A 25,446-nucleotide genomic window follows, 5' to 3' on the forward strand; every position below is an offset into this window, starting at 1 on the left:
CATTTTTTCAATATCTTAATGTCAAAATGCAGTGAGAAATTTGATACCTAAGTGACACAGCTTATCACTTCTTAAGTACTAAAATGTAAAAGAATATAATTTAAAAATGTATGGTATTTTGAAGTAAGTCTTATATACTATTCAACACGGATCTGTGCTAATCATGATATATAATGTAACTCCTATAGATAAAAACTGAATAACAAATTTTGCTCACGACTTGTCCCCATTAGACAAGGAATTCTTTCATTTAAATAGCAGACTTCATAAAAACCCAAACCCTAGGAATGAAGCAGTTTAGCACTGACTTATCAAAATTAGCTTTCTGTCATGTCACTTTTTCCTTCAGGCATTTTTTCAGAGGTTTTGGCTGATTTGATTATAAAGCAGAAGGTTGAATTCTCACACAGTGATCATTAGGAAAAAATAAACAGAGCAAGTACTAAAGCTGGCTTTGCACCTACTGATTGCTGCAAGTGTCTGTACTCATTTGATATGCATCTTGCAAAGCTCGGCTGTTCCCAGAAGGCCACTCCATGAAGACTGAGAGAGCAGCGTCTGCTAGTGGTGCCTGTGTGTCACAAAGAACAGAGAGAAGCTTTATTACAGAGATGCTAGAAGGCATCACATAACTGGGAGGCAGGCTAAAGAACTAAAGGGTTTGTACATTTTCCTGCCTTAGAAGACATACATATGAAAATATTACATTGATTATTTTTATGGTGCATGTGAATCACACTGAGAAACCACTGCATTAGCAAGAATTTCTAGGTCTCTTCATTGGCTCCATCTATGAAGCACTTTACTAAAATTGCTTTATTATTAATTGCTTATGGGACAGATTTATTGATGGATATAGGACAAAAGGATGACTTCATAAGCCAACATAGCATGCTGTTTGTGGATGGTGATCCTAATTTGGTTTCGGTGGGTCATGATACTTTACCTGTAGCATTCAGTGGGCACTGATTGAATGCCAAGTCACCCGCCGGGGTCCTTTTCCACACCATCGACATCAGATAATCCTCTGGGCATATTTCATAAGGTGCTGCAATTTAAAACAGAGGGATTTGAATGCCAGCAGTGTTTGTTTTTCTAAATATTGGCAATAAACAGTCCTCAAATGCATCTCTCTATCTGCGGAACTCTTTCATTTTCTTTAAAGTATATTATTTACTGAGATGTTAGCGATGTCTTCATAAACAAAAAACCCACCAGGTTTCATTTCATTATCTATGAAATCTCCACAAAAATGTTTGGAAAGTGCTTACTCTGGAGACTTTTTTAAAAAGTCATTTGAATTTGCTTATAAATTGAACATTACATTCAAGCATATAAAAAAATTCTTTCTAATATTTATAATGTTTCGAAATATTGTGCAATAAAATTATTTCCAATAAACTGAAAGCTATATTAGAATTATTAGCTCTAAGTGTTAAGAGGAAATAAACATAAAAGGCAAGAATATGTAACTTCTTATTCTTTATACAAGAGCAATGATGTCAATCACACTACATCATATGAAAATGAACTGATTTGATCTTTTGGCCTTCGTATTTTCAAAAACTCAATTTAATTACTGAGATGAGAAAGTTAAAGGGGATCCCAAGAATAACAGAGGGATACCAGAAATATTTTAATAGGAAGCCAAAGACTTGTAAAGTCTGTCTCTCCTCCATTCTGCATTAAACCTCACACCTTGCTCCTAGAAAGAACATATCAGTCCTTGCTCTGGACACACCTACTCTTGTACTTTTTTTTTTTTTTTTAATAAGATTTTATTTATTTATTTATTGGACAGACAGAGATCACAAGTAGGCAGAGAGGCAGGCAGAGAGAGAGAGAGGAGGAGGCAGGCTTTCTGCTAAGCAGAGAGCTTGATGCAGGGCTCCATCCCAGGACCCCAGGATCATGACCTGAGCCGAAGGCAGAGGCTTTAACCCACTGAGCCACCCAGGCGCCCCTACTCTTGTACTTTTTAATACAGCACTGCCACGCACATGCTCATATATTTGTGTTCCTCAGCTGCCTGGCATCTGTTGTCTTATCTCAGTATCTTGCACCTAATGGTTTGTCTGGCACACAGAAGTTGTTCAAAATTGAATAAATAAATGAAGCAATATTTCAATATGTAAATACCTTTAATAAGTAAATAGACCCCCCCCCAAAAGGGGGGTCTATACATAATATATATGTATGTATATGTGTGTAGACATGTATGTGTATATATATGTACCTAATATATATGTGTGTATATACATAAAAATATACATATATATGTATATATATGAGTGTGACTCCCAGGGAGAGATTCCTTCCTTTGAGAATATACTATTTAATCCATGATAATCATAATCTACAGATACTGATTTTATTTCAAAATTTATGAGCTCATTAGGATACATTATAACTATTAGTGGAGAAGAATACAATTTCAGAAATTACAATCTTGAAACAATATTTTCTATATCTGGGGTAGCAGGGCTGGAAGCATCTGCTCTTCATCAGGTGGGGATCAGACAAAAATGGGCAAAGTGGTTCCCAGTTTGCTAATCTCTGTGGTCAGTGTGGAAGTGGGTGGTTGCATGTTCTTGGCTGGTGGTAACTGCTGCCTCCCTTAATTTGGTTTTCTGCTGTTTCTATTCTTGCGATATTGGAGGAGGGAGCCCTGTGGAGGGGCTGTCCCTACCTTCACTTGAGTTGAAGCGTTTTCTGGTGATTTTTTAACAATTTTATTATTTTATATTTTTGATTTATGGTGACTCCACCTCTATTCATCAGCACCACTCCCAGGCCAGACTCAGTGGCAAATCCTGGTCTTGGGTCCTAGGAAAGGGCCAGGCTAGCCTGAGCCGTCCTGCCCCCTACAACAGCCTGGATGAGTTAAAGAGGCCAGAAGGGCACACTTGGCTCATGAAGGGGGAGGAGTGGTGATGACTCCCCCTGAGAACAAACACGTAATAAAAAGAATGTTTAGAATCTGAAAATAATAATAATTATAATTATTATTATTATTATTATTATTGACCTCTCTTGTTGCCTGTTTCCCATACGGTAAAAGAGACTACTAATCTCTACCTCATAAGATTATTGGGGAAGATTAAATGAGTCAATGCATCTAAGACTTTTAATAAGGGTTCACTGTTACTACTATTATTAATACATTGAAATCATCTAGGGAAAGTATTTAACAAAGGAAAAAGCAGGGCATAAGATGATTCTGCAAAAGACACGGGGACCAAGGACAAGGACCAAGGAAGAACTGTCCAAGTGCCTTGTGGAGGCCTGACAGAGAATAGCTTTCTAGGACCCCAAAGAAAGTATTCTCAAGGAGGAGGGAGAAGTCAGAGTATAAAGCACTATGGAGACAGTCCAGTGAGTAATGCCAAGATGAGAACATTAGGTTTGGCCTTCAGGAGATCTCCGGTGGGGTAAGGTGGAGACATTTTATGAAAATGGGGCTGGTAAAGGTTGAAACGACTGCTAAACCATCACCAAGCAAAGAGTCCCTAAATTGGAAACTGTTGCCTAAGTATTTTAATGAGAACCTAGACTATTAACTCAGCATGAGGGCAATTATCTTGAATAATTGGAAGTAGCCAAGAAGATACGCAGGAAGTCAAAGCAAAGACTACTGAGTCAGGATTCTGGAATCTAGTCCTGCTGATACCTCCACCACTTCAGATAATCCTCTTATTTGAGGGCCTTGGTGCCATCATCTGTGAAGAGATAGGAGGTGGGATAGTTCATCTGCAATGTCCTTTTCAGTTCTAAAATGTCCACATGTTTAAACCATTATCTTGTGTTATCTGTCCAGGCTGTTACAGGGGGCAGGGGGCTCAGGCTAGCCTGGCCCTTTCCTAGGACCCAAGACCAGGATTTGCCACTGAGTCTGGCCTGGGAGTGGTGCTGATGAATAGAGGTGGAGTCACCATAAATCAAAAATATAAAATAATAAAATTGTTAAAAAATCACCAGAAAACGCTTCAACTCAAGTGAAGGTAGGGACAGCCCCTCCACAGGGCTCCCTCCTCCAATATCGCAAGAATAGAAACAGCAGAAAATCAAATTAAGGGAGGCAGCAGTTACCACCAGCCAAGAACATGCAACCACCCACTTCCACACTGACCACAGAGATTAGCAAACTGGGAACCACTTTGCCCATTTTTGTCTGATCCCCACCTGACAAAGAGCAGATGCTTCCAGCCCTGTTATCCCATCCAACCTCCTGCTAAACGGCCAACGAGGCCACGGAAGTGTCTCCTGAGAGGGGGGGTGACAGTGTCAGGAAGAAAAGACAAGTCCAGAGTTAAGACTGTGGGAGGAAGGTCAGTCACTGCTACGCAGCTAGGTGGTACCCAGATTAATGACAATGAAGGGGAAATAGTAGGAAGAAGAAAAAGTTAGCAAATGTTGGAGCCACAGTAAGAACGTGATCAGTTTGGCTTCTGATCCCAGGCTTACTTGCTATGTTGCAGTCAAGCCCTGATGTACGTCCTCTGCTTCCAGTTGTGTATTGGCAACACATATGTGTTTTCCTTGGTTCAGATGTTTTTCTTGAACTTTAGACTGGCATATCCAAATGCTGAGTGACACTTACCTACTGCTTGTTCTTTCTGTTCCAAAGAAATCTCGGAGTCAGTCTGCCTACATTTCAACTCCTACCATTTTCTCCATAATGCTGCTTGTTTCCTCTCCTTGTATTCCCTAACTCTGTTAATGGTGTCTCTAATCTTGTGAGCATAACTGAAACCATAAGATTCATCTTCTACGGATTGTTCTCTTCTCGTTAACTTACCACGATTCTAATTTCATTGTTTACCCAAGCGACCATCCTATTCCAGTTGAATGAGGGGAACAACCTCATTGGTTCATTCGGCATTGACCTGACACATGCCAGGCTCTGTTCTAGGGAGAATCAATGGTGCATGAGAGCAGCACTCTCTGTCTCATGGAGCTTTCAGTCAAAGGGAGGAGGCAGAGGTCAAACAATTACATGTACCATTACTTGAGTATAACTATGATAACCTCTGCAAATAGGAAGTACAGAATGTTACTTCAATCTAAACTTTGAAGAACAGAAGGCTTCCTGGAGGAAAGTGACACTTAATTGTGACTGACTGTACCAGGGGCAGCAAGCACTCTGGGTAGTGTGAACAGTATTTGCAAAAGCCTGGAAGTGGAGAAGAGGTTGGGGCCTGAGACCAGTGGAGCTGGAGGGAACAATTTTAAGAGAAGTGTGGAGTGATGATGGGCTAGAAGACAGGCTAACATTAGTGCCTACAGGGCTTCACAGCTACTGAAGAGTTAAACAAAAGATCAACATAATTCAATTTTTAACTTTAAGAAGATTGGTTTGCTTTCTGTGGGTAACAGGGATCGGAGAGCAGTAGGTAGGGCAAGACAATCCAAGAGGTGAGAGTAGTGCATCAGTGATGATCAGATGGCTTTAGGTAGGATGTTTAAAGACGAAGAAAAGGTGGGAACAAGATAAATTTAGAAAGTAGTAGACTAAATAATGTGGCGAATGAAGGACTGAGGGGTTAAGGATGATGCCTGCTTTCTTCTGAGCTGAAGAACTGGGTATAAAGTGGAACTATTTATTCTCTAGTATCTTCTACCTTTAATCCAATTTTCATGCCATATTAACAAAGTAATCTCCAAAATGAAGTTTAATCCCATAACTTGCTGCTTAAAACCCTTCCATGCTTCTCCAGGACTGACAGGATAAAGATAACTCTGCTCTCTGTGATAAATAAAGGCCCTTCTAGCAAGCTCAAAGCTCGCATTCCAGTTATGGCTCTTATTTATTCTCCTATGCACCAGCCACACAGAATTAATCGTCATCCTCCAAATATTCCACACGAGGTCACATTCTCCAGTGTTTCTGTAAATGTCGCCAAAACTACTTTAGAATAGGAAAAAAAGGAAAATCATAATAAATGTTAAAACTCACAAACTACATCATGCACGTTTTATTACATAATTGAATTCCGTGTAAAACAACTAGTCCATTTTTAATGAAGATACACCAGCAATTAACCTATTAGTACCGTTACACCTAATTATCTTTTTTGGGGTTCATTTTACACATCCAACTTCTGTTCAAAATCTCCCTCATTAACTCTTCATTTTTAACCCCTTTCACTTGTATTTTTTTCTGTTTTTCAGTGTTTTTAAACTCAGTTCCACTGGTGAAATCTAGCATTCAATTTTGTTTCTGATTTAATCTTGACACAAAGCAATGAAGAAGCAATTTGCGCCCTAGACTTCTTATTCCCCTTTGTGGTTTCAGAAAGCTTTTCACACCTATTGTTATTCTGTCAAAAATTCGCCTTTTTCCCTACGCCCTTCCCCCACCGTCGGCTGTGGTCAGAAACTCTAGTAATTGCAAGCATTAACCACTAGATGGCACGGATGGGCCAATAGGGTGAAATGTTCACCCGGATCGCAGCTGAAACTGATGAGGTTCAAAATTAAGGTGGGCTGAAGTAGTAACTGTCAGCTAGGGAATATGGGTCAGTGCCTTTTTTTTTTTTTTTTTTTAAGGTACAATACTTGAGGAAAAATAAAATTTCTTCTTTTTCAGTAAGTACGACGTTTAGTGATAAAACCAGCCTCAGTTACAAGACCTTTCACTCTTGGCCTCTTACCTCAGCCTCCACTCTTTCCACATTCTGCCGTCCCCCACTCCCACACTGACCCCTTTGGTGCTTCTCCAATCTTCCAGGGGGGCTTCCACCTCAGAGCCCATGCACTCGCTCTTTCTTTTTAGGATAGCCCTCCCTCTCCTGCCCAAATGTCTGCATGGTTTTTGGCTTCACTGCCTTTCATCTTTCCTGAAATCTTGCCTTTTCAGGGATTTCCTGACTTCTCTCAAACACTCCTACACCTTCCTCTGCTTTAGTCTTCTCCAAAACGATTGCTGTAACTTCTGCGCCTTTTTTACTAGCTTTCTTATTTTGCACTACTATTATTATTATCATTATTATTAGTTTATTGATTGTCTTCTCCTACTAGAATGTGAGCACCATGAAGACAATAATTTTTCTGTTTTGTTTCACTCCTAGAGCATTTCGTACTTAGGAGTCTAGCAAATGATAGGTGAATGCCTATGGATATACTCATATATTTTAAGCCAAAAATTACCAAATACTTTTAAAAGTTCTATTTTTGGGGCACCTGGGTGGCTCAATCAGTTAAGCATCCCCCTTCCACTGAGATCATGACCTTGAGGTCCTGGGATCCAGCCCTGCATAGGGCTCCCTGTTCAATGTGGAGCCGGCACCTCCCTCCTCCTCTGCTCCTACCCTCTGCTTGTGCTTATGCTCTCTCTTTCAAATAAATAAAAAAATATATTTTTTAAAAAAGATCTATTTTTCCATTACTTCAGTACTAAAGATGACAGAAAATGAGGATGATTCTGCAAAGTACTGAGGACAGTGTGTAAGTGTGTGCATGTATGTGTTTAAGTGAGCAGTAAGTTAACAATATTCGCTTAGGAAAAGTAAGAGAGGGAGGTTAACCTACTACAGGTTAAATTCCTATAGTTTACTTAAAAATTAACAAAAATGGGTTTCCAAGGTACAAAGTATTGACAAAGGTTGACTTTTGTAGGGCTGTGTTTGACTTGGTAAGAGTCCATGGGACCCTGTCCAGAATTCTCCAGTGTGATCTGTATATATCCAACCACAGTGATCAATTATTAATTTCCATTTCCCTAATGAAAATCAGTATGGCCTACCTCAACCAGACCAAAAACAAAACAAACCAACAATATCACAGTAATTTTTCAAACTTAAAGAGGTCAACAAATTTGTATTTTTCCACATCAGTTCATAGCACTTTGGATTCATTGTGCTTCTTATAGATGGAAACACAGTACACAAATAATAAGAAAGGAAGATAATAAGGGAATCATACACTCAGATTTTCAAATCTGTAGGATTTTCAGTGTTTTAGTAGTAATGTCAAATCCCATCTGCTTTAAATATATAACAAAAGTCATTTGGCATTCATTGAAGATTAAATCTTTGAAGAGTTTAGTTCAGAAAACAGGTGTATTTATGCTCATACCAAAAGCAAAACAGCCTAGATATTAAACAAGAATTTATTTTCTTCCACCTTAGGTTTATGAAGTCCCCAGTAGTAGGAAACCTTCTTCTCTTCTCAGTGCATCTTGTGGAATTCATTCATTCTCCAAATATTTATTGAGCACTCATAATGTCCCTATCACCTTGTAAAATATTGCACATAAAGAAAATGAACAAAAATAATCAGGGTCTCTTAGCTACCAAGATGGTGAGGGAGACAATAAGAGGAGAAATTGTAATACACTCGGATGCCCACTATGATCTGAGAAGTCCTGGTTGCTCTAGGAGTACTTTGGGGGAGAGTATAGCAGCAGCAGATTTCCAGAAGGGATGTCTAAGGATAATTAGGAGTTGGTCAGCGAGGAAGTGGAAAGTGTGCCTTGGGAACCACATGCAGGAAAATCCAGGCAGCAAGGAGAACCTGGTATATCCGAGAAACTGGGAATCAATCAGAATGGCTAGAGTACAAAGTTGGGATGAGTAGAGGTGGGTAATTACTGGAGGGGGAGGGGTGACAAATGGTAAGATAAACTAGGAGTTTCAATTTAAGGGCAGGGAAAATTTATTATAATGTGTTGGATGCTATACATGCAGTTTGGGGAATGGATTGAAGGAAAGTGAGACTGAAGGCGGGGCCTGTGACAATCTAAATGGGGTAATTAGGGAAAGGGCATGGCATCACGGGAAGTGGCAATGAGAAGAGAAGCAAGTGGATTCAAAAATCTATCTAGGACAGAGAATGGGCTCAGCTCCATGGCTGGATGCAGGAGGTGAGGAAGAAAGAGAAATAAAAGATGAAAGTCAGGTGTCTAGGAAGAGTGACTGCTGTGCCACAGCTTCAGTTAGAGCACTTGAGGAAGATATTGGTTAGGAGGATAGATGCTGAAAATAGTTTTTGAATTTGAAGTATCTGAGCACCTCTTGGTATTATCAAAAAGGTAGTTGGTGTTGGCTCAAGACAAAAAGATAAGGTAAAGAGAGAGACTTGGGTTAAGTTTTTTGTTTTTTGTTTTTTTTCCCGGTTCAATGCTACCTATGTATATTTTATAAATTAGAAAATACACAATTAGCTCACATCACTCTGTATGCTCAAAATAAAAACATATTATTGTAGGGCAATATGAAGGACTCTTGTTGTTTTGTGCCAACAGCAACTCTGTTCATCAGCTGAAAGATCCCACTGTTTGCTATCGCTAGTGCATAAAAACCCATTTGTAAGATACAACTGTACTTGAAGTCACAAGTATGTAGTTAGCATGCTGTCTTAAAACAAGGTAGCAATTACCTAGTGATTAGCTGTTAATCTGTCTCTTCAAACTAATTTTCTGTCTCTTAAAAATAGCAAAAATTATACAGGGCTTAACTCAATTTGATGTGGAAAATTAGTTTTCACCCTTATGCTAGAATTTCAGCATTAAAGAGAAATTGATTCTACACTGTAGAGTTGGCATGCAGGAAAAAAAAAAAGAGAAGGAAGGAAGGAAGGTAGGTAGGTAGGTGGGAAGGAAGGAAGGAAGGAAGGAAAGGAGAGGAGAGGAGGGAGGAAAAAAACCATATACTACGCGTGACCCCAATTTCAAATTTCACTTGTTGGCAATTCATTAATTCTTATGTTTTGGGAATTCCTTGTGCTGGGGGATGCAGAGGTGAATGAGAAAGATCTGGTCTCTGTGTTCACATAGCTTACAGCTCTAATTTCAGCAGGGGAACACACCCATGAGAAGAATTCACGGTGCTGCTAAGGTCTGAGGGGAAAAGAAGGGCACTTATCGAACATGTTTTGTAATAGCATTCCTCACATAGAAATGGTTTTTATCAGTGTCAAGTTGAAAGAATGTATAATTGTAACAGCAATATGTACGACTGTGACTTAAGCACTCTTGCAAGTGCATTACATTTTTAAATTCATCTCATTCTCATAATAAGAATGAAGTAGATACAATTGTTATTCTCTTTTTAAACATGAGGAAACCAAGGCATTAGAAAAATCACTGCTCGAGGAGGTGGTCTGTAGACCTGTGTCAATCAAACAAGACTCTTGGTCCATTCTCTGAGAATCTTAGAGTATCACCAAGCATTTGTTGTTGTGGTAAACAAGGTATTTATATATTTTGCAAAAGTTTTTCTTTAAGTCTTGGAGATAGCAAACCACAAACTTTAAATTCATTAGCAGACAATGTGTGTTCATTGCCTGTTTGAAGACTGGATGGTGTTTATACATATATACCCTAGAAACAAATCTGATAACTTAGTTTTAATCCTGTACTTCAATTTAGCAGACAAGGTCACTCTAATTCCAACCTGTTAAAAAGAATAATAATAATATTATTATTATTATAAATAATAATAATAAAGATAGCTAACTTTAATTGTGAGGAATAGTTCTAAGTGACTATTTACTAACCTTAAGTGAGACAAGTTTTATATTGGGTACGCTGCTAGAGCATTGCATTTATTTGCCTTTCTATATTATCTTAGGAACTGTTGAGGATAACCTTGCTTCATCACCTTTTCCAGGTCATGGCACATGTAGAAAATGATAACATTTGGAGGCACACTAGGGTAACGGGCAAGACTACTGTAGGCTGGAGGCTGCCGGCCACATCCTCCTGTCTTGCCAGCTGCCCTGAGGCCTTCAGAATCTCTATTTGTTTATACCTGGGACCAGTCCTAGCCTGACAGGTGGCTAGGAGACAGCCTTGAGGAGCTCTGGCCTAAAAGTATATGCAGGGCTGAGGTTTGGGGAAATCGAGGAACTTGCTATAAAAATACTTATTTTTCTTACCTCCAACATTGCAATGACTTATTTCTAAAGAAGGAAAGCTCCTGCCACAAATTTTAACTACAGAGTAAAAATAGTATGTGTGCTAAAAATGTCTATTCAAATTCTACTTAGGTAATCTAACAGCATTTTGAGAGAATAAAATGATTATAAAAGGTAAGGAATTACTATCATAGTCATTTTGAAGTTTTCATTCACATGCTTTTACACAAATTGTTGTATTTTGTATTGTATACTGTACTTCATTACAAATGGTCCCATTACAATGTTTATGATATGGAATAAAAATTTTCAAAAGAGCATGTGTCTAGTGGTCTACATTCAACTAGGCTCAATGCAGAGAAAGGGATTTGGGAGTCTGAAAATAGGTAACTCATCTGTAATGAGCTGGAATTCTAGCTAAGAGATATAATAACATGTAACAGTAAAATGTAATAACAATATATAATAAGGGAAGCACAAAGCAAGTCTATAGAGGTTCAAAGAAGAAAGCACTCATGCAATTGTGGGAGAAATAAGAATGATTAAAGGAGGAGACAGCTTTTAATGGGTTGAGCTCCCAAGATGCTCACATGTCAGTGGGTGAAGGCGGAGACAGGACCGGGACTGGATGGGAGCCCAGGTGCATAAGTGCAAACAGCAGAGTAGGGACAGAATGTGTGCTTCCATATCCAGGAACCAGGGATGGGATCCGTTATGTTCTGTATATGTTTTATCTATAAATGAGTAGAGGATGACGACCCTCGAAAGTTAATCAACTGATAGATGCGGATACTAGAATCCCAAGGATTCCAATATGCACTGAATTGGGCAAGTAATGAGGAGTCATAGCATTTTTTTTTTTTTCTTTTTAAGCAAGTGAGTCCATGACTAAGGTCAAAAAGCAGAGAAGAATCTGATAAACTTGTGTGGAAGAGATTAGAAAAGGTGGATGCTGCAATAAAATGGTTAATGGACAAAGATGACCTGAACTAGAATTATTTAGTAATTTCAATTACCTATAGCATTTTACACATGAGATGATCCCCTGAGCACATATTATCATCCCCAATTTACATATGAGGACACTGAGGCCCAAAGCCAAACTTTGACTCCACATCCCAGGCTCTTAATGTCTCACTGACCCTCCCCACTAGCAGGTGGTGTTCAGGGGAAGAAAAAAGCAGGGTCCTTGAAGGAAGACTTGATGGTGGTGGAATCTGTCACTAGGAAAGGTAAGAAGTAGAAATTACTTCAGATGACAAGACGGATTTGGTGGTCAGACAGAAAAGCTCTTCTGGTGACACTGAGGATGATTGGCTAACCCATCTGGAAAGTTCTGTCAGGTGTTTGCAGGAGATGAGACCTAATGATGCAGATTTGTGGGTGCTGCTCACAAGTGATAGCTGAAGAGAGGGAGAGAGAGAGAGAGAGAGAGGACTTTGCCAGGACTTCCCCAGGGTGGGGAAATGAGGGGACTGGACAGACAGTAATGAATAATGTAGGTAGAATTATTACCCAGCAATGGATTTAAAGTCAAGAATAAGGGGGGGGGAGGGGAGAAAGAGAGAGAGAGAGAACAACAAAGAACACCGGGGGCAGGATCTTAGGGTCATTCGTAAGTCAGGACATGCAAGGAATGGGAAATAAGTGAGGATGAGAAATGTCAAGGACTAATAAAAATTATATATATATATATATATATATATATATATATTATATATAATAATAATAATAAAAATAGTGTCTTGGTAAACTTTAAACCTAAAAAGCAGTTTTACTAATTGCATTGATTTTAATTGTATTAAGTGGTTCCTAACACACATTTATTTTTATTTTAAAACAATGTCAGATGAAATGAAGAAGTAACAAATAGTAAAAAGTGCAGCTTAATTTTTCTGTTTCAATTTGAGAATGATCAGCATGTTACCAAATATTTCTAAATTGGACCAGGTAGGGTAATAGAAGATTACAATAAATTGCTTTTTAGGTTTCTGCCATGACAGAAATTGTGAGAGTTTTCCCAAAGTCTTATCTGACGAGCAACCCGATAAGACAAATTATGACAATTATTAACTCCATAGTAACAGGTTTGAATAATGGACATGTAATACTTTCTGGTATACACATTGATTATTTTAGACCCCAGTAGTTCTTCCTTAATTCTGCCTATAAAATTTAGCTGATTTGTTGCAGAACTGTGGACTGGAGTAGGTAATAAAACCCATGTTTTTCAGGAGGATCAGATGCTTTCTTAGATATTTATTAAGCAACAGGTGATCTCTCTTGCCTATGGGGTATCTTCAAGTTCTGATTTATTTCCCTACTTTTTAGAATGTATCTGAGGTGACCTGGCAAGAACAAATAGAACTCTGAGATGAAAGAAGTCAATACCTAGGTGCCACCTGCTGTCAAAAAAGAACTCAGAGGTTGGTTTTAGGTGAGTGACTGGCGTGAACGCTTGGGTGCAACATTGTTTGCAATGTCCCAAAATCTCCAGTGAAAACATTTGCCTTAACCTTTAGGAACTGAACAAGTAAGAATATAATTCCTTACCGGATAAGCATAGGACATTTGATAGAAAAATAAAAATCTTAACAGAGTCGGGGCTTTTTAAAACCACTATTAGTGATTACCCTTGTGGTTTGGAATGAAAAATGTATGTGATTTGTATGTGAGTATTTCAGTGCAGAGTAGTATACTTTTTTTTCTCTTTGGAAATGTAAATTTTACACTCACATATTTGGATTTCTTTTTTTTTTAAGATTTTATTTATTTATTTAACAGAGAGAAAGATCACAAGTAGGCAGAAAAGCAGGCAGAGGGAGAAGAAGAAGCAGGCTCCCCGCTGAGCAGAGAGCCCGATGTGGGGCTCGATCCCAGGACCCTGGGATCATGACCCGAGCCGAAGGCAGAGGCTTTAGCCCACTGAGCCACCCAGGCGCCCCCATATTTGGGTTTCTAATAAGGATTATGTTTAGCTTAAAAATACAGTGGTCCATACAATTTAGAAGACTGACTTATGAACTTGTTAAACGTTTCTCTAAAAGACAGATGTGGCGATGGTGATCAATTCACCACTCCTCCAAATGCGAACTGAGGAAAGAATAAGTCTGTGTGAGCTAGGACCTCATCCTGCTCTCTGACACTTGTCCTCCCCACTCCGAATATTATATACCTGGGTAAGCAGGTAGTAGCAAACAACCTTGGAGGTTAAGGGGCAGTGAAAATGTCCTCCTAATGAAAGAAAGAGTTGCTGGGGATGGGATGGCAGGACTACAGAAGGTCTATGTCCTGACAGCACATTACTTTATACCAAACGTGTTCCAGTGATACTCAAGTTGCTTCCTCTGTCTCCATGGAACAGGAACAGCAGAATTGAAGAACTGAAAATCTGAAAATGAGTAAATCATCCCATTTTGTCCACAACGACTAGTTAATAGTTGTATTTTTTTAAGTGACAAGTATAAAGAGATCTTATTTTGGCTGAACAATGAGTTGGCTAGGGAGACTTGAAATGGATTGTCTGTATTAATTGATTACAGGAACCATCCCTCAGTATTTATGAAGTGGTATAAACAAAATAAAATTCTGCAATCTTGTTCAGGAGATATCTCAATTTTGACCAGTGTAGCTGAGGCAGAAGTCAGTCTTCCACTCTTCTGTTAATTTTATCACTTAGCTTTTATTCGTTTGTTTGTTTATTTATTTACTCACTTACTTATTTTTACTATAGGCTAGTGCAACCCAAAGGGTAATCTGCAGTATCAACAACATCACCTAAGTGTTTGTTAGAAATGCAAATTTGAAGGCCCATACTGGACCTGCTGAATCAGAACCTATGGGGGTTTGGTTTAGGAATCTGTGTTTTAACAAGCTCTCTGGGTGATTTTTAGGTCTGCTAAAATTTGAAAGCACATGTCTGGACAATGAGTACATGAGTTCAAAATAAGCAAGCTTTGTGATTCTTCCTACCAAAGCTAAATAAAAGAAAATCACTCAGAAACCAAATGGAATCTTTTTTGGTCTCCAAAGAAAGCATATCCCATTGGACGGCAACCTTATAGAGATAAGAAATATCAATCCCAGAACGGCATTTTCTCTTAAATTGGCGGCAGCGGGGGTAGGAGGGGACTTTATAGTCACCTTATTACAGAGCACAAATTCAAATATGAATGCAGTACAATGTTCAACACAAGTTTGGGATTACAAACATTACTGCTGACTGCCTTTGGTATGAATACTTATGAGTTAAATATCACAATCATTGCTACATTTCTGGTGTAAGTTGCTATTACTGGGTACACTCATGATATGGCTCTCTTATTTCCCAAGTTTTTCTCAGCGCATTCATTCTGTAGGCCTTACTCACCATTTGTAGATAAAGCATCTGTAACTCCAAAAGGACATTTTATGTATAAATTAAGTTTAACTTCTAATCATGAATGGTACGACCCAAGTAGTATTACTCTTAATGACCAAATAATAATAGATCCAAGAACTGGAGCTCCAGGAATATCCAGCTCTTCCCCTGGGAACAGAGGAAGGAGGTTCCCAGGAAGCCTACAAGTTTACATAGGCTTAATTTATCAGCAACATCTGCCATCTGAAGGATATTAACCAGGGAAATATTGTGGGGGGGGGGGACACAGAGCCTAAAAATAGTATGTTTTCACATTGTAGCAACACAAAATCAGAGAAGCTATTACCTTCCTACTATTTTAACCCTCAAAGTCTGGGGATGTGCGATGAGATGGAGATCAATGAAATCATTATTTGGTGAATTTGACCAATTTAGAAGTTAGGCAACTTAACTGCCTTCCCGTAGCTACTCTATTCCTCAACTAACAGTATTTAAAATATACATCTATAATTTTTTCATCCCTCTAATTCTCTTTTCTTAAGAAGACAAAAATAACATCATACTTTTGGTAATGATACTTCTTCATAAGTTTACTTTATCTATTTTCCAATAAAAAAAATCTTATTCTCTTTGGGAAAATATTTTTCATTTTCCACTTTCAGTAGACATCGTAACAGCTTTTGATTAAATCCAGATGATTAATCATTATTTTCATTAATTATCCAGAAAAAGATGTGTGTATATTATACTTCTCCTTCCTGACAACACAGGGTCTCTTGGCAAACTTGATTAATTTGTTTTGCATCCAAATTAAGTGAAGCATAGAAATAAATACTAGTAGTTTCCAACAATCTGAAGAAAAATTAAGGATAAATAGTTTGAAAAATAATATTAGGAAAAAAACACATTGTCTTAAAAGAAGCATTTTTTGAGGTTTTGTCAGTGACAAAAATAGAAAAATGCCTTAGTAACTGTTGAGAAAATTTTGAAGTTTTCTCAATTTATATTGTCAATATGTAAATTTGGAGCAATGTAAAGACGGAAATTAGGATTGCTTCTTATCATTTTGAATTCACATGGCCTAAAGAATTAATAAAATTAATTTTAGATCTTTTTTAAGCTGTAAAAAACCTTATTGACATGCCATTACTCTCAGAGTCCAGTATGCTGGATACAAAAATAATATATATTGACCACAGAGAAGCAATTGTGCAAGAGGTTGGAATGCCAATATATAAATCAAATCCACTATGGAAAACTGAGTTATTTATAAATTCTGCCCTCTTGACAAAATAATGTGGGAATAAGATGACTGCACACAGAAAAGATAAAGAATAAATAGAAAGGAAATCTTTCTTTATCTTGGTAAAAACACTCTATACAGAGGCAGAGGCATATTTGAAATTAATAGTCATGTATAATTTTTGATGGATAATGCTGATTCAGTTTAGGACATTACCTTGGTAATACAGTAACTCATTTTACCCCTGTATAAGCACTCATTTGTGGATTATTTAGCTGATTGAGTAATTCATTTTAATTAGAAAATGTTATTTATATACTTGGTGATTTCAGGGGATTTCAAATCATATTACTGAAGATGGTAAAATGAAAACATTAAGGTTATTACCAAATATATATATACCACAAAATATATCACCAATATATAATATCACATATATAAAAATATAAAAAATTATGGATTTATATGAAAATTTTTCACACTGTCTTAAATCACGAAAGCCAGCAAACAAAACTAGGGTATAAGGTATAACATCCTTTTAGTAAATAGAAATGTAAAATGTTTTCCAAACAGCAGGTGGCAATCTTTGTAAATTTGACTGCAGCAACACCATTTTAACTCTATATATGCAGATGAAGACAGTTTAAAAGACAGGTAGAACCTTGGTATGCTCACACTAGTTTACGTAGCTTCAAATATTAAAAGGCCTTATTTAGTTACGACTACTGCCCTAATAAAATTTCTTTCTGGTTATATACACGTTCTTGTTTAAATGATTCTTAATTCTTATGCACCTCATGAGGAATTTCACAGTACTTATCTTGTGAAGGTTTCCTCAATAAAATCCTACTTGCTGGTTCCTTCATATATATCATTCTGAATAGTGTGGCTTTAAGAATTAACAAAGCTAATTCTAGATCTTTTCTAAGCTCTAAAAAAATCCTACTGACATATTGTTACTCTTAGTCCAGTTTCTATTGATATTAGCGTTGGACTGTGAGAAGTCTTTAGAATTCAGACTATGGAGAAATACAAAGTTTTGACTCAGGGTTCTCTCTCAGAATGCCTTATTTTGTGGTTAGTGTTGTTTCGTTGTTGTTGTTGTCTAAATTGATGTAGTCATGTTTGGTAGAGCAGAAATCTATTGCTTTTGAACCAAAAAGGAAACTCAACAGCTCTTCTCTCCATACCTTCTGGAACCAGAAACAGAGAGATAAGCTATCTTGCCCACAAAGCATTAGTAGCAGCAAAAGGACTCTAATAAGGTCTTCGAATTCTTTAAGTTCCGCATTCCTTCATACACAGCTGTGACACTTGGAAATTTCATCCTATCATTTTTCTAGCATGTTTATAGCAACTTTGCCTATGATATCATTCTAAAACCCTAATTTTCATTTATTTATTGAGTCTACAGTGTGTCAATACTATTTTATGAAATGTATGCACAATTTGGAAGGAATCTTTCTCATAAATGATTTCTTAAAAATATATAATCAATAATCTGGGCAATTTTTGACTTTTTTTTCTATGTTTATATGTAAGATCCTTTATTGTAACAGCATTTCCATTCTTTCACTACTAATTAAGACCTCATGTTTTCATTTCAAAATATGTTCCTCATAGGAGAAAATGGCACAAGGGCAAGGAAATGGGCATGTCCAAAGTCCTACATGGAGACAAATTAACAGTAGAATTCAAAAGGTTCTGAATTCCAACATCATCTCTTTATTTTCTCACTTAGCTATCTAACACTTACGTCTTTCTATTTCTACTATAAATTATAGAAGGCAACTGGTTTTGTGTTCTCAGTAAACAAATATTTCATGAACGTAGTGAAAAAAATACTACCCCAAACCAATTTCAATCCTATGTAGCCATGTTACTGTTCAGTGTGGCTTCTTTTGTATTATTACATTTCTCAATGGGATTTTGCAGCAAATAACTTAAAAACCCATGGAAGAAATAGTCTAGGACACATACGCAGAGGAAACCCCATACATTATGGAGAAAGTAAATTGCCACTTATCGTTAATGGTCCTCCAATGGATGAAGTACTGCCCTTAATGACGGGAATTTTAAACATTTTTTTTTTCCCCCCCGGTAACAAAACGCTTCCCTTGAGATCATGTCAATTCGTTCTTACCAGGACATCGTTGCTCACTGCATCTTCTCACTTCTTCTCCGGCGCCTTCACACTGCTGCCCTGTGACTGCTGCACCCTGACAAGTCCTCATTCGCCTTTCCCAGCCGCCATCACAGGACTTGGAACATCCACTCCAATGACCCCACTGATTCCACTGACCATTGGCTGAAAGAAATGTGTCATGGTCAATGGCAGTAGCCTACTGCAACTCTTTGAAGAATTTTAAAATCTGAGGACCGTTACTGTTTGTTCAACGTTTATTAATCTACCACTATGAATAAACCCTACTCAAACATTCAACTTGCTAGTCAAATACAGAGCACTATGATTAACTCAAGTTTATGTAAGTTTGTCAGAATCTTCAAAGAGACACTGAAACTTACTTGTAAAAAGTGCCAGTTCAGTGCTAAACCTTATCAACTTCATCTATTTTTAATCTAAGAATCTCCAGAATTTTGTTGCTTTATTAGTGTAATATAGAGTAGAATGAACTCTGGTACCACTGGCTTCATTTACCAGAAATACATAATTATCTAATTATTCCAAGACTGTCTGGCATGGTTCTATCACATTTTATAAATGGCAGGCATTGTTTAAATGTAGTAATCGGGCCTTACCTGTACACTCAGGGTTATAGCACTCTCTGCTTTCCGCCCACGGCCCTCGGCATTCAGAGCCCCCATGAGCCGCTGCAGTACACTGCCGGCTTCTCTGCTGGGTCCCATTTGAGCATGTCACTGAGCACTGACTCCATGAACTCCACTCTTGCCACTGTCCGTCAACTGCCAAAGCAGAAATAGAGACGTGTAAGGAGATGTTCCAATAGAGAAGACTGTAGAGAAACTACAAAGTAGAATTAACCCTAGAGGTGGGTCCCAACCGAGAGACACTAACTGAATACAATGGAAAGTGATAGGCATTAATCTTTTATTACCCCCCCCAACTACTATTACCTTATTTTCTCACTTCTACTTCCTTTTATGTATCCAGTATCTCTCTCTCTCTCTCTCTTTTTAAGATTTTATTTATTTATTTGAGAGAGAGAGAGAATGAGAGAGAGAGAGCATGAGAGGAGAGAGGTCAGCAGAAGAAGCAGACTCCCTGCTGAGCAGGGAGCCTGATGTGGGACACGATCCCAGGACTCCAGGATCATGACCCGAGCCAAAAGCCGTTGCTTAACCAACTGAGCCACCCAGGTGCCCACCAGTCTTTTGAGCCACTTATTGCTTCAAAATATTTACTGATTACTCAACAATGCAAGACCTTGGGCTAGGAGAGGAGTACACAGAGCAGTGAACGCAGTAAATACTCATCAAGAACTTATAGAGCTCATGTTTTAAAGAAGGAACCTCTCTGATGAATTAAGCAATTAATTAAATGTTAAATAAATTATATAACATTACTTCAAAGGATAATTTCAAGACAGTAAGAGATTAGATGGCCTGGGGAGTCTTCCTTGACAAAGTGAAGTTTCAGGTAAGCCTTGCAGAATATTGAGGAATAACATATGGATATTATGAGAAATACAGAATTTAAAAGAGTATGAATTCCACCCTCAAAAATCTTGTAATTTAGGAGAAGAATTACATTATGCACACAAATAAGTAAATAAAAGGTTAAAAGCAGTGACAACATGGCACATGAAAGCTTTCAGTCATCACAATGACTTAGAGTGACTATGCTAGATTAATATGGTGAGATTTGGACAATTTACAAAGGAGACAACATTCACAAAGGCATAATTCCATAGACCACAAAATGCAAGTACACAAAGGAATTGGGCAAAAATATTTACTCAATTTAGAAAGCATAAACTAGAATGTAAGTGTTATAAATGCACTCATATATGACTGTCTGCTTTTTCCTATATCATTCCATGGTTCTTAGTTTCCTTACAGTGAAAGAGAATTCACTATAAATCCAGAGTTCCAACATAAGATAATACTGCTGTGAAAACTTATCCACCCATCCAAACAAACGAAAAAGCTTGGCAGAATATATGTAAGTGCTGTCAACCTAATTTCAGGTCTTGCAGGTGGCTATTAAAAAAGAAGATTGTTTAATAGGTATCTAGCTGTACTTAATAAACCTTTTGTGAGATTAAAAATCTCAAAATGCCAATTTATTCATCCCATTGATGTAATTATAGCATTTTACTTTATAAAAGTACATGATGGACTCTTACTGGCCATGTATTCCATTCACCAGACAAACAAGAAAAGGCTAGTGAATCGATGGAATGTTATAAATTGTCCATTTCTTCTCTAGCGTGGCTTTGGAGATGAGTGCATTTTTCATTTCAGAACTTTGCCTTTCAATGAAAAGACTTATGAAACCTTATTATCCTAGGCATTATTAGAAGAGTGTAAGAAATAAGATTCATACATGCACCTTACCATCTATTGGCAAAAGAACGTACAGGTATTCACATTTTTGAAAACATTCAGAAAGCAGCACATAAACAAAGATGAATTAGGGGATTTCAACCTGATTCAATGCTAAGTGACTAGAATAAAGGAATATGTGATGTCCTTGAGAATTCTGGTTTGAGGTAAACTTGTAGTTTTTAAAAATTTTTCTTTTTAATTTTTTTAAGTTTTATTGATTTATTTGACAGAGAGACACAGCGAGAGAGGGAATGCAAGCAGGGGGAGAGGGAGAGGGAGAAGCAGATTTCCCTCGGAGCAGGGAGCCTGATGTGGGGCTCTATCCCAGGACCCTGGGATTATGACCTGAACCGAAGGCAGATGTTTAACTACTGAGCCACCCAGGAGTCCCTCTTTTTAATTTTTTAAATGAATGTAACAGTTACAGACTCACTGGCAAAGAAGACAGGATAAGTCTTTCTAGCTAAGATGTAGAGTCAGGTATGAGTAAGTCAAATGTGGAAATCAGAGAGAAGATAATTTGGCAGGGTGCTGTATTATTGGTGAGGAATAAGAAAAGATCTTGCTGAAAAGAGATTAGAAAAAATGAGAATATTTGTAAAGTGTTTTGCTCAATAGGCTTTTCCTGAAAGAAGACTTTGCATCACCATTAGATAAATATACATATATATATATTTTTTTAAATTCATACATTTGTAGCATTAGTTGTTCAGTCCTTTCTTCCAATGTATACATTTTATGTTTTGATTAAAGTTCAAGATTGAGTTAACATTAGACATTTGAGCGACATTTTGAGGTCCCTTTTATGATCACCATTACCATAAACATCAAAAAAACATGTATATTAGGTACATAAGGTTTTGCATATAAAGTTAGTTACAGAAAAGATACGGCAATGAAACTGAAGACATACCAAGTGGACGTTTCTGGTGTTCTATTTTACACTCAGAACTAGAAGTTCCTTTTATTAAACATTAACTGCACCATTATGAAAACTCAATTTGACAAAGTAACTGAGGAAAAAGAGAAAAACTCAATATTCCTTCAGAATGATAAGTCAAAGTTACTGGGAATTTTTCTCAATGAAAAATTGAGAAGTTAGAAACAGATATTTCAATTTAATTTAAAGCATTAGACAATGGACATATACACATGAAAGTATGTCTTTTAGTGCCAAATGTGGGGCATTGTTTTATTTCTTTTTTTTTCCAGTTTAATATCCTAGAATTTAAAGAAAAAATCAGTAATTGTGTTATTTTTAGGGAACACAAGATCTTTCAGGAAATGGGAGTGTTATTTTACTGAATTGGGAAAAAGTGGAGGATTTTTGAGAAGTGGAAATTTAGAGTTCTATCTTAGACATTTAAGCATTTCCAAGAAGGACATACACATTATATTTCAAGCATAAGTGTTGAGATGTTTAAAAATAAAAACCATTCATCATGGGATCTATTTAATATATTTTTTATGACCATTTATCTAAGTACTACAAGAAATGAAGGGCCTGGTTTTTTGTTTGTTTTTATCTGATGCTCTTCTTAATCCTTCAGCCCTTGTATTCAGGTTTGCTTTCTACTTGGTTGAGTATGGAGACAAGAGAGAAAATCAACCCTTCTCCTTACCACCCACCCACCCCTGTGTACCACAGACTTCCAGCATTTGTCAGAGATACATCCCAGAATCACTGCAAACCCCCAAATCTGAAAATACTTCAAAACTTTCTGTCTAAATCTGTGTTCCTATTGAAAGATGACTAACATCTTGTCATTTGGTCAGAAAAGTGTTACCAATAATCTGGGAAAATGGAAACACTCCAGACCTCTTCTTGGAATCTTCTAATGCACTCCTAGGTAAAGATTTAAAAGAAGCTACACAGTGACCCTACTAGAGTGTGGGAAAACTGTGGTGATAAAGACCCGCCGAGCTCTGTTGTCAAGGAACATATACTCTGAGAGAGTGGTGGGGACAGATGATAAACAAATAAATGAATGAGCAAGAGTTTCAGCCAGAAGTTTTATAAGGGCGACAAGATGAATGAGAGCAATGTGATAGGGTATGTTCAGCCTCACCTCTCAGAAAAAAAACACACTAGAGTGGAGTCCTGAGTCACCAACAGAGCCAGAAATGTGAAGATCAGTGAAAATCCCTAAACAAGAGCCAAGTCCTGAGGTCAAGAAAGTTTTGTGTATTCCAGAAAAGGGAAAAGGCTGGGGCTTGTGGGGATCACGAAAAGGGGGAAGTGACAGGAGATGGGCTCAATAGCGTGCAGAAGCCAATTCCATAGGGCCCTGTCATCCGTGTGACCAAGTAAGATCAGAAGCCATGAGAGGATTTCAAAGTAGGGAAGCGATGAGACAGAATTTATACTTTAACACTTAAGTTCGCAGTTGTGATTAGAATGTATTGTACAGGGGCAAGAATATATGGTATTCTAGACAGAGGTGATAGTGGCTTAGATTATGGTCTCATCAGTCAAGATAGAAGTGTATGAATTTGTGGTATTTTCTAGAAGTAGAGCTGATAGGTTGGTAGTGGGATATAGAAAACCAGAGAATCAAGGTTGACTTGTAGATTTTTGGCTTATGAGAAGGGTAAATGGTGGACCCTTTTACTGAACTAGGTTGGACTAGGATTCAAACAGGCCTGGGGGTATATAGCTCTGAAATCAAAATGCCTATTTTGGACACATTGAATTTGTGATGGCATTATAATCATGATGCAGGGAGTCCTACATTAAATTAACTTTCCTTGAAACTATGCATCCCAGATGTATTTGAATTGTACTCATCCCTCCTTTCTTTCCCCCCTTTTTTGGAGCACTGTTTAGTAAATACTGTATTAAAGTACATAATTTCTTCTATAATATGCATCTAGGTTAAGATTTAACACCTTCTTAGACTTTTTCAACTTCTCTTCATTTCCATCATAAACATTTGCGGTTGGATTTTTTTAATAGTCTCATTTTTTCAATTTAGAAACTGCAAATGCCTATTACTTTATGAACCATCCTACAAAGGTGACTAAGAATAGAGAATAATAAGGCTGTGTTTTGAAGCCAGGAGAATGCCTGAGAGATCAGCCTGTCTTCCCATAGTGCAGTGTGCTTCCTTATACCACAATGTCACCCTGGGGACAGTTAAAGTTTCGCTTCAGCAATGTGACACATTATTAGATTTTCTGGACCCAGAATAATTAAAATTGCAAAGGTTAAATTGCTAGATTCCCGGGGTTTACTTTATCTGAACTTCCTCCTGCCATACATATAGAGTTACAATTGTGTTTACCTGTCTGCCATGTACAGAGGCCAAATTAAATTCTGATACATTTTAAGGAAAATATCATGTTTCAGTCAATTTTCACACCTTTACCAATAACTGGTGACAATATAGAATAGGTTGGAGAAAAACCACTGCAAGATAAAGCCATGAATATTTTGGATAATAAAGCTACCATTTTGGCAACTCTTTTGGGTTGATTATTGCTGATTGATGACGCTAACAATAGGGAGGAGTTTGGGGAGAAGAATTCTGTCCTGTGGTATGAAGCTATCTGATTTACTGATGGCAAATTTGGAAAGCTCAGATTTTTTTTTTTTTTTTTTTTTTGAGTTGGGAGTTACTCAGGGAACTAGAAAGACCTCTTGATGGTATAACACTGAAAAATCAAAAGCCAACCTCTTGCTTTGGGCATATATTGGAGAGCATAAACCTGGTTCCCATTTGCCATTTTAAAATAAATCATAAAAGGGGAAAAATCAAAATGAAATATCATTTAAAAATTAGAATTAAAAATAGAAGCAAGTTATTAAGGTAAGGTTAAGAAGAATAAAAAAAAACAGTTGGGAAGTGAAGGCAAAGTTTGCATGAAAAAAGTTAAATAATAAAAGAAAGCAAGCCAAAATTAATAAAGATACAGTTTTTTTAAAATTCATAAACACTGGAAGATCACCAGAACAATGGTAAAAGTATGAAATGACACAAAGAGAATACAATTGCCACACAATAAGCCAGAAGGTTAAGAAGACAAATTGCAAATTAATTAAAGAATAGGTTAATGATGTAACATTTAAGTTTCAAATTATAACATTCTCATGCAGAGACAACCAGAGACTTTTGAACCAAGGTCAGGCAAATGTTTAGCATCTTCCTGCTTACTGGCCTCATTGAAAGGGTTCCCTGCAGAGGGATTGTGGGCACATCACCCTCTCATACTTGCTGAGGAATCAAACTTTAGGTTCACAGAAGACTGAAGCCTTTTGCTCTAGGTAACAGAGATATTTGGGTCCAGCTGTGTTCCTGAGGACCTATCCTTGGGTGATGTTCCTTCTTCTTAGGTTTTGTAAGAGACTATGAATATACCTGAAAAATACAACCTGACAGGATCTCTCTGTTGAGGTTCTGGATTCACAGGGATTCAATTCTCAAATGTAGGACTACCAGTGAGACACAGCTCAGCC

General features: G+C 37.4%; 1 protein-coding gene across 4 annotated transcripts in view; it reads right to left on the bottom strand.

Moving 5' to 3' along the window:
* The window catches only part of ADGRB3 (adhesion G protein-coupled receptor B3), a 721,557-nt gene that overhangs the window by 399,344 nt on the left and 296,767 nt on the right, over window positions 1-25,446 (bottom strand). For all 4 annotated transcript variants that reach the window (XM_032864447.1, XM_032864448.1, XM_032864444.1 and 1 more), the window contains 4 exons: window positions 19,221-19,385; window positions 18,604-18,768; window positions 947-1,048; window positions 465-571 (listed from right to left, as the gene is read on the bottom strand). In XM_032864447.1, the coding sequence (XP_032720338.1) occupies window positions 465-571; window positions 947-1,048; window positions 18,604-18,768; window positions 19,221-19,385 (539 nt within the window). The remainder of the gene's footprint in view (window positions 1-464; window positions 572-946; window positions 1,049-18,603; window positions 18,769-19,220; window positions 19,386-25,446) is intronic.

The sequence above is a fragment of the Lontra canadensis genome, unplaced genomic scaffold (genome assembly GCF_010015895.1).
Source record: "Lontra canadensis isolate GAN:19392208 unplaced genomic scaffold, GSC_riverotter_1.0 scaffold27, whole genome shotgun sequence".
In the NCBI taxonomy this organism is placed as follows: domain Eukaryota; kingdom Metazoa; phylum Chordata; class Mammalia; order Carnivora; family Mustelidae; genus Lontra; species Lontra canadensis.